At 38.7% G+C, this 13115-nt stretch overlaps 1 protein-coding gene across 2 annotated transcripts in view; it reads right to left on the reverse strand.

The window, feature by feature from the left end:
• Positions 1-737: 737 nt before the first annotated feature.
• The window catches only part of EDIL3 (EGF like repeats and discoidin domains 3), a 257131-nt gene continuing 244753 nt past the window's right edge, over positions 738-13115 (reverse strand). For both annotated transcript variants that reach the window (XM_040580692.1, XM_040580690.1), the window contains one exon: positions 738-4644. In XM_040580692.1, the coding sequence (XP_040436626.1) occupies positions 4495-4644 (150 nt within the window). In that variant the 3' untranslated portion in view covers positions 738-4494. The remainder of the gene's footprint in view (positions 4645-13115) is intronic.

Here is a 13115-nt window from a genome sequence, read left to right on the forward strand (position 1 = left end):
ATTTTTCGTGAAAGAACAGAAGCTGAAATGGATACGAAGCAAAAGCATGTATATCTATGGGCTTATTCTGGATCAGTAAGGAGTAAACCACTGAAGCTCCATCTCTCATAAGTACGCAAAGCTTTAAAATTTTCTAAAAATCTCGTTTAAAACCTTTTCTGTGTGCTACCTTAACCTCTAGGCTTCTTTAGAAATTGAAAGGATACATGAAACTAAAATAAGACATTTCGGGGTGCAGGCTGTACAGCAAATAAAGTGAAGAGAGGGCAGGGCATGAGCAAGCACTGGCTCTGCTTTGGCATCTCCACGAGAAGCCTCATAGCAGGTCTGCGCTGCAGCTGCTGCTTACCTTTTCGGAAATCAATTTCCCTGTGTAGGAGTGGAGAAGAGAGGATAAGGATTGATAAAAATAACCCCAGAAATCTGACTTAAAGAAAATGAAATTGGCAGTTTACATTTCTGGTGCTCATTCAGAGAGCAATAGTAAGAAATAGAAAAATATTTTTAGACTTGTTCGAACCTTTGCTTTTTTATCTGAAAGAACAAAGGGAACACATTGAAGGGAGCACAGCACCACAGTTGATTTTGCCAGAAACAAACTCACCTACCACAAAGACCCCGCGAATGCATCCAGGAAAATGCCGCATCATATCTCTGCTCCATGTTTGCTGCCAGTGAGGCTGAGATAAGTTATATCTCCTTCCAGGTGTTGGGATATAAGTGCTTCATAAGTGACCTCATTTTTCAAAAGTTTTATTGTTAATTTTGAAGACTAGACAAGGTCATACTGGTTTTACATCGTTCTACATGATTTAAGTATATACAAAACCATTTGAATATTACACAGCTTGAAAGGTTGCAAAGGTCATTTTGTCCAAGATACTTCTGTACTTACTGACACATCAGAAGCCAGCACTGAATATTATAGTTCATATTTGTTGTATAGCAAAGATACACTCATTTAGTATCCTTAGTCTTCAAAACAGACACTAATTTGTATGCAGCCATTCCAAAAGAGAAAGTCAACCTCAAAACCAGAGCCAGTTAACGTGATAAGCCCTTAACAGAACACAATTAAAACCGAGCCTCGTGCCAGTGCTGTATTTCCTAGGCTATAAACGTAGCACATTACAGAGCTACAGAAAGGTGAAGTGTGCCTACAAACTTAACTGGTTCAGGGTGAAATTTAATTAGGAGAACATTTCCAGTCTTGTCCAATGCCATTGTTGCAATTAATACTGAAGTCAAGGTTCACTTCAGGGTGTTTCTCCATCCCCTCTTAAAGGGGCGTACCCCGTCCCGCACTTATGCCTGGTTTTGGGGTGCTGGTTGCTTTCACAGGGAGAGTACAGTTGTGTTAATTTATAACTCGTCCCTTATGTCAATGGTGTTCACCAAGACAAGAAAATCCAACCAAAGGAAAAAAGTTTAATTCTAGACCATAATCTGATTCTCATCTGTTTTGTTAAATCTGAAGTATTCTGCAGAGATCAAGAGTTAATTCAGATTTTTATTGCTGGTACTGGGAGCAGAATTTGGTACTATGGCTGCACAACACCATTTAAAGAAAGCTTCTTGGTATCTAAGGAATAATTTACTTAGGAAAAGCCTCAGTATTTTGGCTGAAATTCTAAGGGCATATATGATTCTTTTATACATTATCACAGAGTGATATCACGATGTATGGAGCTTTCTGTGCAGGTTTTGAAGACCGCTGGTGGATGAAAGCTGATACAGGACATAAGGATGAAAATACTTAATTCGAAATTAATGCAAAATAAAATTACTATTTTAGGTCTCATGACAACACAATTTTTGTATGCAGATGAATGGATAACAATTACATTAATAAATCAAGAAAGATTAATTCAAAACCAATACTGAAGCTGCAAAAGATGAAAAGCATGAAAAAATCACTTAAGAACACAGAACATTTCAAAAGAACATTAAATCAAGCTGTTACACTAAGCAGCCTAATTTTCTGAAATGGCCTTCCATTTTTTTGCATACAGCTGACTAGTGAAATAGCTGCATGCTGTTGTTCATATCTGTAATTAAATGTAGGGTCAATAGCTCTCCCACAACAGGAAAATGGTTTTGGAGCTTTTTAAATACTGTGTGTGCCCTAAAGATATATTACTTTTTAAAATATATTTTTGTAATTATTATTTTTTAGAGCCTAAAGTGCAAAACATGGGCAGTAGGTAATTTAGGAATACACTTGTCCTCCGTTATTCACAATTTTTTTACTCTTTAGAAGTTCCATCATGATTGACTTTCTCTTTAAAATTGCTCACTATGCTTGAAGACCACTCCATATATACATCATTAAGGAATGCTGTTAACACAGTTACAGACAAGACAGTAACAGTCTAGTGGCTTTTGTTATGCAGCACAAAGTAAAAAATAAAGAACTAACTTAGCAGTGTTGCACAGGACCTCAACATTTCTTACACATACTTTTACCTTTACAAGACTCTTCTTTAGAAGTCTTTACATGTCTAAGCCTTATAAAATAAATACTTGTATAAATACAGTTTAAGGATTAAGTCATTTTATAGAGGCAGGGTGTTCTGTTTGTTAAAATGTGACAGTTTAAGTGACACTATCAGAAAACCGCCACCAATATATCCCCAATTCTTGTATGTAAAATTCCTGGCTGCTATTCTAGAGTCTTTCACAGTTCAATGGATAATATATTTTGTCTGTGGTGGAGAATGTGTGAATAAATGCAGGTTTTTGAAATCCAAACGATTTTGTTTCCAAAGTAAACTTCGCCCTTTGCAGACTGTGGGCCAACTAGCCGTTCGCCTGGGAAGCAGCACCCAGGTTCATACTTGTTTTGGTGAGAATGTAACAATGACAAAAAATAAGTTCAGTGAGGTTTGGTACAACATGCAGCTGTCTCTCTCTCTCTCTATCTTTCTATGTGCCCCCACCTCCCCCCATCAGCATGTTATGAAATTAAAAGGGTGGCAGTAATCCCAAATGCTGTCATTTCAGGTAACAGACAAAACATCCTCTTGCTCCTTGTCCCAGGATTTTTTTAGATTTATGTGCAGTCATACAGCACTTTATTCCAAGGAAACTTAGAGTGCTTTACAAAGGTTGGTATCGTTATCTGTATCATCATGGGAAACTGAGGCAAGGGGGAGAATGTCCCTCCTACTGCTCCACTTTTCCTCCTAAAACCTACTTTTTAATCTGGGGTCCACACTGGCTGTCATGTTGTTAAAATATAATGTATATGAGCCATTCCTGTAGATGAGCTATGATAAAACCCAGCCTCCTCGTGACTCACGGGTGCATGTCTGAGAAGATGCGGTTGGGAATGGAGGGTGCCAAGGGCCCAGCTTTGGTGAACTCCTACCACACCTCCTGGCTTCACGCCTGGGAGGAAGGCTGCGATGGCCACCATAAGAAGAGCCCACCAAGCGAGTTTCCTGGCAGTAAGGGAGTCATTCCTCCTGTGTGTCTTTTAGCACCTGATTCCTTTGCCTCACATTTGCCTCCTCACAGAAATTAAGGAGGTATCTGAAAGAAGTAATTGGGCAGGCAGCTCCATCTAGGGTTGTGTGCTCACCCCTGGGCAAGTCACCAAATGGGCTCGGGATTTCTGATGCGCTGTGTGCCTTGAACTATGTGGGTGCTTAAGATGAGATACCACAAGTACCCTGGTGTCTCATCTCAACCTCCTTGAAAAAGCGCATCTCAAGCAGAATTAATAAACTTTGGCAAATTAATTAACTTCATAATATACTGATAGCAGGTTTCATTCCATATGCAAACAGGTCACCTCTTTCAAGGAAAATAACATTGTGGTGATGCTAAACAGAAAAGATGGAAGCCATGTCTATAGCATGCAAAATAGAGAAGGAAAATGGGGCTACTTAGGAGAACCCTTTAGGTGCGTGGACTCTGCTGTTTAGATGAAAGTGATGAAAGGTAGCTTGTAACATCAAAGGTACTGTGTTTTACAGTACCACGGAGTATCTTCCAAAATATATGTCATAAATACTGACAGTGTTTGATAGGCACAATTACTATAATGCAGTCATCCCCAAGTAAACTTATTGCTAAAAGCTGCAGTATCACTTTTTGCAAGTAAGATGACAGTATGATTTATGGAGAACTTGTCAGCCCAGTGTTTCTAAAGCTGCAAATGAGCTTTGTCATGCGATTTCTCTTCCCTTGTAAAAAGGATGCTGCTGTTTTTCCCTAACACGCTTCAACTAGTGTGAACAACTCAAAGGAAAACTAGAAAGATAATTCCACAGCAGAAGGGACAACACTAACAGATTTGAAGGACAAAATCGGATTGGATCATTGAAAGGGCAGGCTTAGACCTCCTTGCGAAAGACAGTTAGCGGCCTACCATAAAATGAGCACTTGTTCGTGAAAAACCCACTCAGCATCCTACAGGCTTTGCACAGTTTCTTCTATGGAGGGACTTTTAGCTACACCGAGAGCGGCGATGCCTGACGGAGGTCTGCCTCAGTCCTCCACCGTGCAGCCCAGCAGCTCTGACCGCAGGGTGATCCTGCCGTACCACGACCACGGGAGGATGCGGATGTGCCGGGCGTGGATCGGAGGGTCGATGACGTTCTTACGGTGTGTGTCGTTGTCAAAATTTCCCTGGAACACCTGAAGGGCGAGTAACAAGAAGATTTAAGGTGGTGTGGCTTAAGGAACAGCTGTGGTACGCTCCTGATGTCCCCCGGCATCTCCCTATGCTGAATTTTGAGCACCCGGGCACCTGACTGATACTGCAAAGAGCACCCGCCCTTGCTGAGACCTTGGGATTTCATCGCATGCCAGGGACCTTGGAGCTGGTATAGGCATGGCATGCTCAGCCCTGGTGCAGATCTAGCCTTCGATTCTGCTGTTCTGCCAATACCCAGGGCCCAGCTCTAAAAGTTACATAAGAATCATTAACATTTAAAAAATTAAATGCCTTTTACTTGGCATTTTCATCATGTCAAATTAGTCCCAGGAGATCCTGTTATTGTTTCCAACAAAATACCATTAATAATTAAAGTTAAGAAGAATTTTTATTGTATCACTTATGAATGCAGCTTGGATGCAACTGTGTAAACCCCTGTAAAGTTACTGATTATCAAGGAAGCTATCTTCTGTCAAACAAAAGTCAGCATACGAATTATGGGCATCAGTTTGTGACCAAATTAAAAAATTCTTGCACAGTATATTGCATATTACAGTGCTATTTCCACTAGTATGCGTTAACAAATACATAAGTGAGTTCCCAAACATCTGTCTGTGTTAAACCAATGCTGGATTTTTCCCCTGGCAGCCACCACTTAAATTCAAAGGCCACAGCACCACTTTTGGCACAGTGATTGGATTATTCCCTTGGGATATTTTCAGGTTTTATGGGAAATGCTCATTCTCTTCAAATGTCAACCAATCAACTTTTCATTTATAAAAACTGAATTTGATGGCTTTTTGACTTGAAATGAATGAGTTTCATTTGCATCATGCAGAGAAGGAATACCGACCTGCTGAAGAAGTGCTCGTATGACTGAATTAGTGTGGAAAGACAAGTTTCCCAGAAGTTCTTAGGTAAAATGTCAGAGGTTGAACTGAGAAGAGGCTGATCTACTATTTTAGCCCTTAAGCTGCTTCCTCCATGACATGTTTACAAAGCACTATATGAAAATCTGCACTTTTGGGTCTCTGTGCTGCACCTTTTTGTTGAATTTTGAAAGCTCTCGAGTGCTATCAATTTGGCATCTTGAACAAAACATGCATCCTCCACAAGTGATGGCCTTTCACAAGTGATGAATTTCCCTTCATGTCTGATAGCACACTAACAAAGAGATGGGAGCATTAAAGCACCTAGAAGTTAAGATAGATAGATAAAATTGCAGACAGACTGACCACAAAAATAATAGTGTTGTGAGTGTAAGGAAAGAAATGTATTTACCACAGGAGTAATTTTTTGTTGCATAGTGTTGATTAAAACAGCTGGAGCTTGGGCTAACAAGGTTGCACCTGAATTTGAGTTTCCTTTGTGGCAATACAGCATACAATAAAAGGCAGTAAGCTCGTGATTAAAACTACGAATTGGCACCCCCTAACGTAAAATATGTAGCTAGGAAAGCTTAAAAGTAATTTTTTTTTCAAATTGATTTCTTGCACATGTATGTTACATATCTGTTGATATTTTTTACCAAGCCAGATGATAATCAATGCAGAACTGCAGGCAATTCTTGCTGCAGAACTACTGGAAAATTCTCTTACTTTCTATTTTATTTTCGCTGCAGAATACGTATTTTGAAGGTAACATTTAAATGAAGGCATAGAACAATAAACGTTGTTTGCCAGAACTCTTCTATGGCACACGTGTAGCTATGCAAAATAAATAATGTGATGCAAACCAAGCAAGAAATACAGCTGAAGAAGGTGGGATTATGTCATTTGCTTAGAGCAGGAAAACAAGAATTAGATTTTCCTTCTCATACATAATTTTATTAGCATTTGAGGTCAAACTAATCACTTTCAGAGGTTGATTTATGCAAAACTTGAATTCACCTTCCCTCAAAATTCAAGTTCCGGTTTCAAGAAATTAACTCAACGTGGTAGATCAGGAAAAGGATTTCAGGGAAATAAGTTTACCACAAAGTAAGGGAAGCTTTGTCAGCATCCACAAATGTGACCTGCATAAAACATTCTAAGAGCAAATTTACTGGATTTTTTTTTTTTTTGCCCAGTGGAACCATGGCAAATTCCTTATGGGAAAAAAAGTATTCTTTGTCACTCTTCATTTTACTTCAGCCTAAGTTCACTAAGTGACACTAATGGAGTCAAGAAACTTGGAATGAGCAGGGAAGACAAAGGACAAAAACTGTAAATCCAACTTACCAGTACAAAAAAAGCTACTTCTGTAGCCAAAGGTAGTTTTTCTTTAATTATCTTTTGCTTTAGGCCAGTCAATACAAAATGAACCACCTAAGGAATTAAAAGGTCTTGGAAGAGCCGGTACCCTCATACCATAAATGATCACTCCTCACATTTGTTTCTGAGAAGGTTGTTACAGTATACAAAGCCTCTGAAGACTGTAACTATTTATTAGCATTCAAGAAGCTGATGTTGGAGTTACAATACATAGCTCTAAAATTTTTCAGGTGAAAAAAATGCCCAGTGATGGTAAAACACAAGCTGATTAGTGGTTAAGGAGTAAAGAGCAGAGTGTAAGTTATTAAAGTGTCAGTGCATAAAGCTGGTGGATATTTTGATTTTGAGTTCTGGGTGGGTGCAGGTCTGGTCCTGCCTTATCTCAAACAGCAAACGTACAGAGTGAAGCAGCAAGATGGCCACAAGCACAGAATAATGTCCTTTTGCAAATTATTAAACAGACTAGGTCTCTTCAGCCTAAAAGAAGATACGATAGATGCCTATAAAATCAGGTGTGGCATGGACATAATCAATAGCAGACTATTATCAGAGACACTAGGGGACAAGGAAAGATACCAGGTTATTCTGAGCCACCTAAAGGTCGTGATTCCCCAGACAACATGCCATTAAACTGTGGCACAATTTCCACAGCCTTTAACTACTGTTAACGGACAAGTAAATTGCTAGGGACAAAATCAGCAGGGGCTATTAAAGATACAGACAGAAGGAAGCTGGAGGCTGGGGAAGTACACTGGGGAAGAATAACAGCCCTATGTTTTTTAATTCTTTAGTCATCTACTGCAGGATGCTCCCTGCCTCGGACAGAGCTTCAGCCTCCCCCAACCCAGTGGCTCCCGCAGCACAGGGCGCCTCTGCGGGTAAAGGTGAACCAAATTTTGAAAAAAAACCAAATTGACAACCCTGTTGTAGAATGTTAAAGATTTTACAGTGGGTATATCTAGTTATGTCAGCCTGCATACTTAAAAGGTGTATCTTGCTAAAGCATTTACCCAGCAGCTTCAGCAAGTTTACACATACACCCCCCCCACACACACATATGTGTAGCTCCTCTAGTCTCTTACAGCTGCTATTAAAATAAAAAAGTAGAAAATGCATGCTGTTGGTACTTTTTAAAGTATGATAACTTATTTCATGATCAGTTTGTGCAAAAAAGGATGAAAACCTGGAAAATGTTTACTGAAATTCCTTGCCAAAAGGATTTCTGAAGTATAAACAAGCCTTGTTTATAATTGTGTCCAACAAGCAATTTGGATGTCTTGCCTTCAAACATTCACTGAGAATTTTTAATATAACTAAGTGGTTTATGGCTCAAGCAGCAAATCCAAATAATGACAACATAAATTGATTCAAATTTTAAGAAGAAAACTATATATGTTTTACGACATAATTATTTAGAAGAAATATCTGAAGAACAGCAGCTTGGGAAAAGTGGAATTTATTACAACTGATGTTTGCTTTGCTCCAAACATGGAGCTGGACCAGGTTTTATGGCACATCCACAGGACTCATTAATTGGTGGCTGCAGTGGGTAAGATTGTTTGTGGTGCTGTCTCAATGGATGTGCATGGAGCATGAAAACCCAGGGAGTCTGATTCTGCACAGAGAATCTTTCTGGATCTCCTGTCTCGCAGAAACTTAAATTACATGAAAAGTCTGCATCAGCCATAGCATTGTTGGTTCCTGCTATTTATAATAACGGATGAGATTTGAGACTTTTTAATAACGAAGCCTCAGATGGTGAAGTCACTATGTTGGCTGCTGTACCTTAACCGTATTTTTTATTCTGAGAAGAATATTTTAAACACATTAGTTCATCAAACCTGTTCATATTAAAGGACTATTTTTAAAGAGTAGCTAGACCTGGGTTCTGTATGGAGTTTGCTTCCGTGCAAAACATCTCAGTGTTTGGACAAATAAAGGGAGCACTGTTCATTTAAAATCTAAAAAGAAGCTGCATGAAGAGTAATTGTTGATAGTCATACTCCTTTATTCTGGAAACATTTTATTTCCTCATTACTATTCACTGAAGAAGACTTGCTTAAAGAAAAGAGGGAATTTGCAGACTTGAACAGCCCATTTACTTGCTTTGAAATTTTTTGCTCTTGGTGTAGAAACCTTTTCACCATGAAGAGTTACAAGTGAAAACCAGTAGGTAAAAGGTGGTGAAGGGTGTCTTGATTTCTCACCAGAAGCAGAGCTACTGTTTACAGGCATACTCCACTCCTCGGAAGATACTTTTCACTCTAAAAGACTGGGGAGGTTTGTTTTTTTTTAAAATAAACATATGTAAACACATGTACCTCTGTGTGTGTGCATGCACATGTGTTTCTGGAGTGATTAAGTGGAAAAAAACCACATTCTTTCTTTTCAGCCTGCTATACATAAAGTCTCTGGGTGTAAATTTTCCGCTACCAGTCTTAGCCATCTTCCTTTCTTCTTTACTGAGCACTTCTCCCAGGACTGGCTGAGGAATCAGCAGTTAGTTGGTTGGCACGCAACAGATAGCTATGCAAGAGTCCACTGCCAGGAGAAGGACTGTTTTTTTCTCTCTCCGTGGTACATAAGAATATGTATTACATGACCTTTATTATTTCTTCAAGATACCAGGCAGACAAAACTTTCAAACTTGTGAAACAAACTATCGCATTCTTGCTACTTTTTTCACTTGATCTATCTACTGATGCTACTAAAGTGGGAATTTACTCCACTGTACATAGTTCATAAGTGCTTTATGACAGAAGATTCAAAGCCAAGAAAAAAGAGAAATATTTTAAAGACCAGCCTCCCTCCCAAAATGCTTATAGAAATGCAAGGTAAGGACTGTTAATTTGAGGATGTTGTCTTCCTTCAGCTCTTAGTGTGCTACCAAGGAGAGAGATACGTGTGCTAGAGGTACAACTTAGACTGAGTATAACTAGATTTTCATCTGATACAAATCATGGTAACTCAGCTGGAAGTAATAGAAGTCACTCATAATTTAAACGAGTGCAGAAAAAAATATATTTACTGTTAGATTAAAATATTATTTAAAATAATAGTATTAAATAACAATAATGCAAATAATACTAAAAAAAATGTTCTTTAACTGTGCTAAGTATGTGGATTATGTGTAGGAATTGAACCTGTCAATGTAAACCAGGTATTATGATAATGAAACATCATACAGAAAAACCATTAGCAAATCTAGCAGACAGATGTTTCAGCTGACATGATCTAACTTTTAATTTTTAAGTAGGTTCCTGTCTTCTGTTGCTATGGCAATTAACTAGACATGCAAAGCATGTAACTTATAACTCGTCATAATTTTGTGCTCAAATCCAGTGGCCATTTGCATACTGGATATTGTCTGCTGGCATTTAATTGCACTGCTGATGGCTTAAATAATGACTGATGGTGCTGCAGACTGCTAGGCTACTTTAGGCTACTTTCAAATGTTCTAATCTTATTCTAAACAACAGCCTCTAAAATGCCATTTGATGCTGCAGCTGGCTTTGAGTTATCTACAGCAGGCTGTGCCATTTATAAATCACGTGGAATATGATTAAAAAAAAAAAAAAAAAAAGGTCAAATATGGTTTGGATGCCCTTAGCTTTGGAGGCATAGTGAGATACTGACCTCTAGTTGAGAAAAACAAGATAGCCATTAGCTCTGGTCCTTTTTTAAAAAAATACGTATTTGCTTCCTACTTGCCAGCCTGTAATGTAAATTATTTTGCTTCTTGAAGACAACAGGAAAATCTTTCATATTTTCCATATTTCAAACTATTTAAAATTAATGAGAAAGGCCTAATTTTTTAAAGACATGCTTTTTTTCCCCCAGTACCTTTTTGTCAGCATTCACAGAATTTCAGCACAGATGTGAACTGAAATGACTGGCTGTTAAAATAGCAGGAGCCAAACAGGAGGTGCAAGAGCCACTGTTCTTGGAACAGCTTTTCCATTTGAAATGGTGCAAAGAACAAAACTGAACACCATATTTTCTTCTGTTTTAAACAACTAATTTCTTGCAAGTTGATCAAAGATACAGGCTGCACACAGCGCGCTTGTGAATAAAAGATACCATTTTTTTTCCTTTGTAAAATAACTTCACAGATGATGAAGAGGCAGAAGTGAATAGCTTCAGATATTCACCGAGATCCACTGATACATTAGGACTCATCCTGTAAACTGTTTAACAGTCAGATGTTCAGCATCACACAGGATTAAGCTCTCGGCTCTTACTTCAAAGCATTGTAAAGTCACAATATTCATCTGCAAGTCATTATTACCAGCCTACCAACATCTCCAAAATTTGTGGCTGAGACATTGTTTAGCTTTCCTTTTCCAGAATGTAAAAATGACATACTTTGTTAGGACTTTAAAAGCAGTTATTTCTCTTTTATCCTGTCTTCCTTTCCCTGAAAGTTTTTGGGATCATCATTCTCCTAAATTACCGGATGACTGTACAAGGATCACAGGATGAGTACAGAATGGGTAAATTGTCTGCAAAGGAAATAAGAAATCTATATATTCTATCCTTCATAGAAGAAATCAAGATGTTCAGTTAATATATAGATTGAATGAGGGTAAATAATGAATAATTTATGGTTGCTGTTGTTGACAGTTGCCAGTATCTATCTTTTATCTCCCTTCGGTGTCTCCTGGGGACATAGAAACATTTCATGAAAAGTTTTCACTTCGCTGTGAAAACATGGTTTCTTCTACAGTCATCTCACATTTTGGGCCAAATCTTGTATCTTGACTTAAACTAAGGGAATTGCTGTGGATCCTGTGCAAAGATGTTACTATCAGACAGGACCAATGATGCTATTTCTCTTCTTCTCCCTGTGGTGAGGCACAGCATTGCTTTTTCTTCTGTTGCTTTTATTTTTTCACTTGTATTTTTGTTCCACTACACTTGCCAGAGTGCAGCCAGTATTTTTGGTGCTATACACATCCAGTGGACAAATCCTATGAGAGCACACTGCATCAACACACACCTATCTGGAGCAGTGGTGAAGGGTTTGGTGTCAGACTGGAAGGTTTTACTGAGTGATGCTCCATGCTTCTGCCCGAATGCAATTTCTGTATTCTCAGTAATGAAATGGATGATGGAAATAGATTTGCTTGTTAAAAGTGCGGATGTGGCCAAGGCTTTCCCTTTTGAAAGGTGGGATCAAAATTCAGAGTGGTCTTGGCCAACTGGAGAAATACACAGAAGAGCAATGGTGTAATTTTATAAGTAGCAAGCCAAACATTAGGAAGTCATAACCAATGTCACAGGTACATGGAGAATGATGGAGCCATCAGTATGTCTGTGCTAAAGACTGCAACAGTACAAGTTTGGGAAGCCAGACTTCAGGAAGAGCTGGTTCAAGCCGAATGCAGAATGATTTGAGGCTGAGAAAACATACCCTTTAAGGAAAGACTGAAAGAACTGACTTTTCCCCCCCCCCCCCAAAGAAGAAACTGAGAAAAAATAGGTTAACATTCCTCAGCTAAAACAAACTATCTGAAAAGATGAAGATAAAATCACGTTTTGTGTGTCCTTTGAGGACAGGGTGGGTGTATTGCAAGGAGGCGGATAAGCAGCTTTTCCACTTTTAAGGATATTTAAACACTGGAGTAGACTGCTTATATTATAGAATTTTAATCACTGGCTGTTTCTAAAAACATATTAAATAATAATCTGCTGGAGAATAGTGCAGGATATGAGCACTGTGTGAGGTGAAGGATGGGTGAATGTGTTAAGCCTTAGTTCTAACAATGAGCTGTTTGTACTCCTAGGGTGGCTGGAAGGGATGTGGGGGTTACTGCATCCCATTTTCTGTTGAGAAGACCTCAGAAGGGATGGGAGGAAAGGAATGTAGTCTCTCCACAGGTCAAAAGGTACATGTCTAGGTCCTGTCTTGAGATCCTTTCCAGTCCTGCCTCCTATGAAGTTTTGCCAAGTTCACTGACTGACAGCTAGAATCTCTGGAACGTCAGACTCTGTCATCAGACTTTTGACTTTTCCAGACTTTGGCCATATGGAAAAAATTAGAAAGAGTAAAGATATTTTCGATTAATGTTTGCGTATCAAAGTCTGAGGACTAGACTCATACCAAGTGATCTTTTTATTTTGTACAAATATAAATTCAGCAGTTATAACTTCCAATTTCCAGCTAGATGTATTTGGTCACATTCTGCTATTATTTATGT

The sequence above is a fragment of the Falco naumanni genome, chromosome Z, assembly GCF_017639655.2.
Source record: "Falco naumanni isolate bFalNau1 chromosome Z, bFalNau1.pat, whole genome shotgun sequence".
NCBI lineage: Eukaryota > Metazoa > Chordata > Aves > Falconiformes > Falconidae > Falco > Falco naumanni.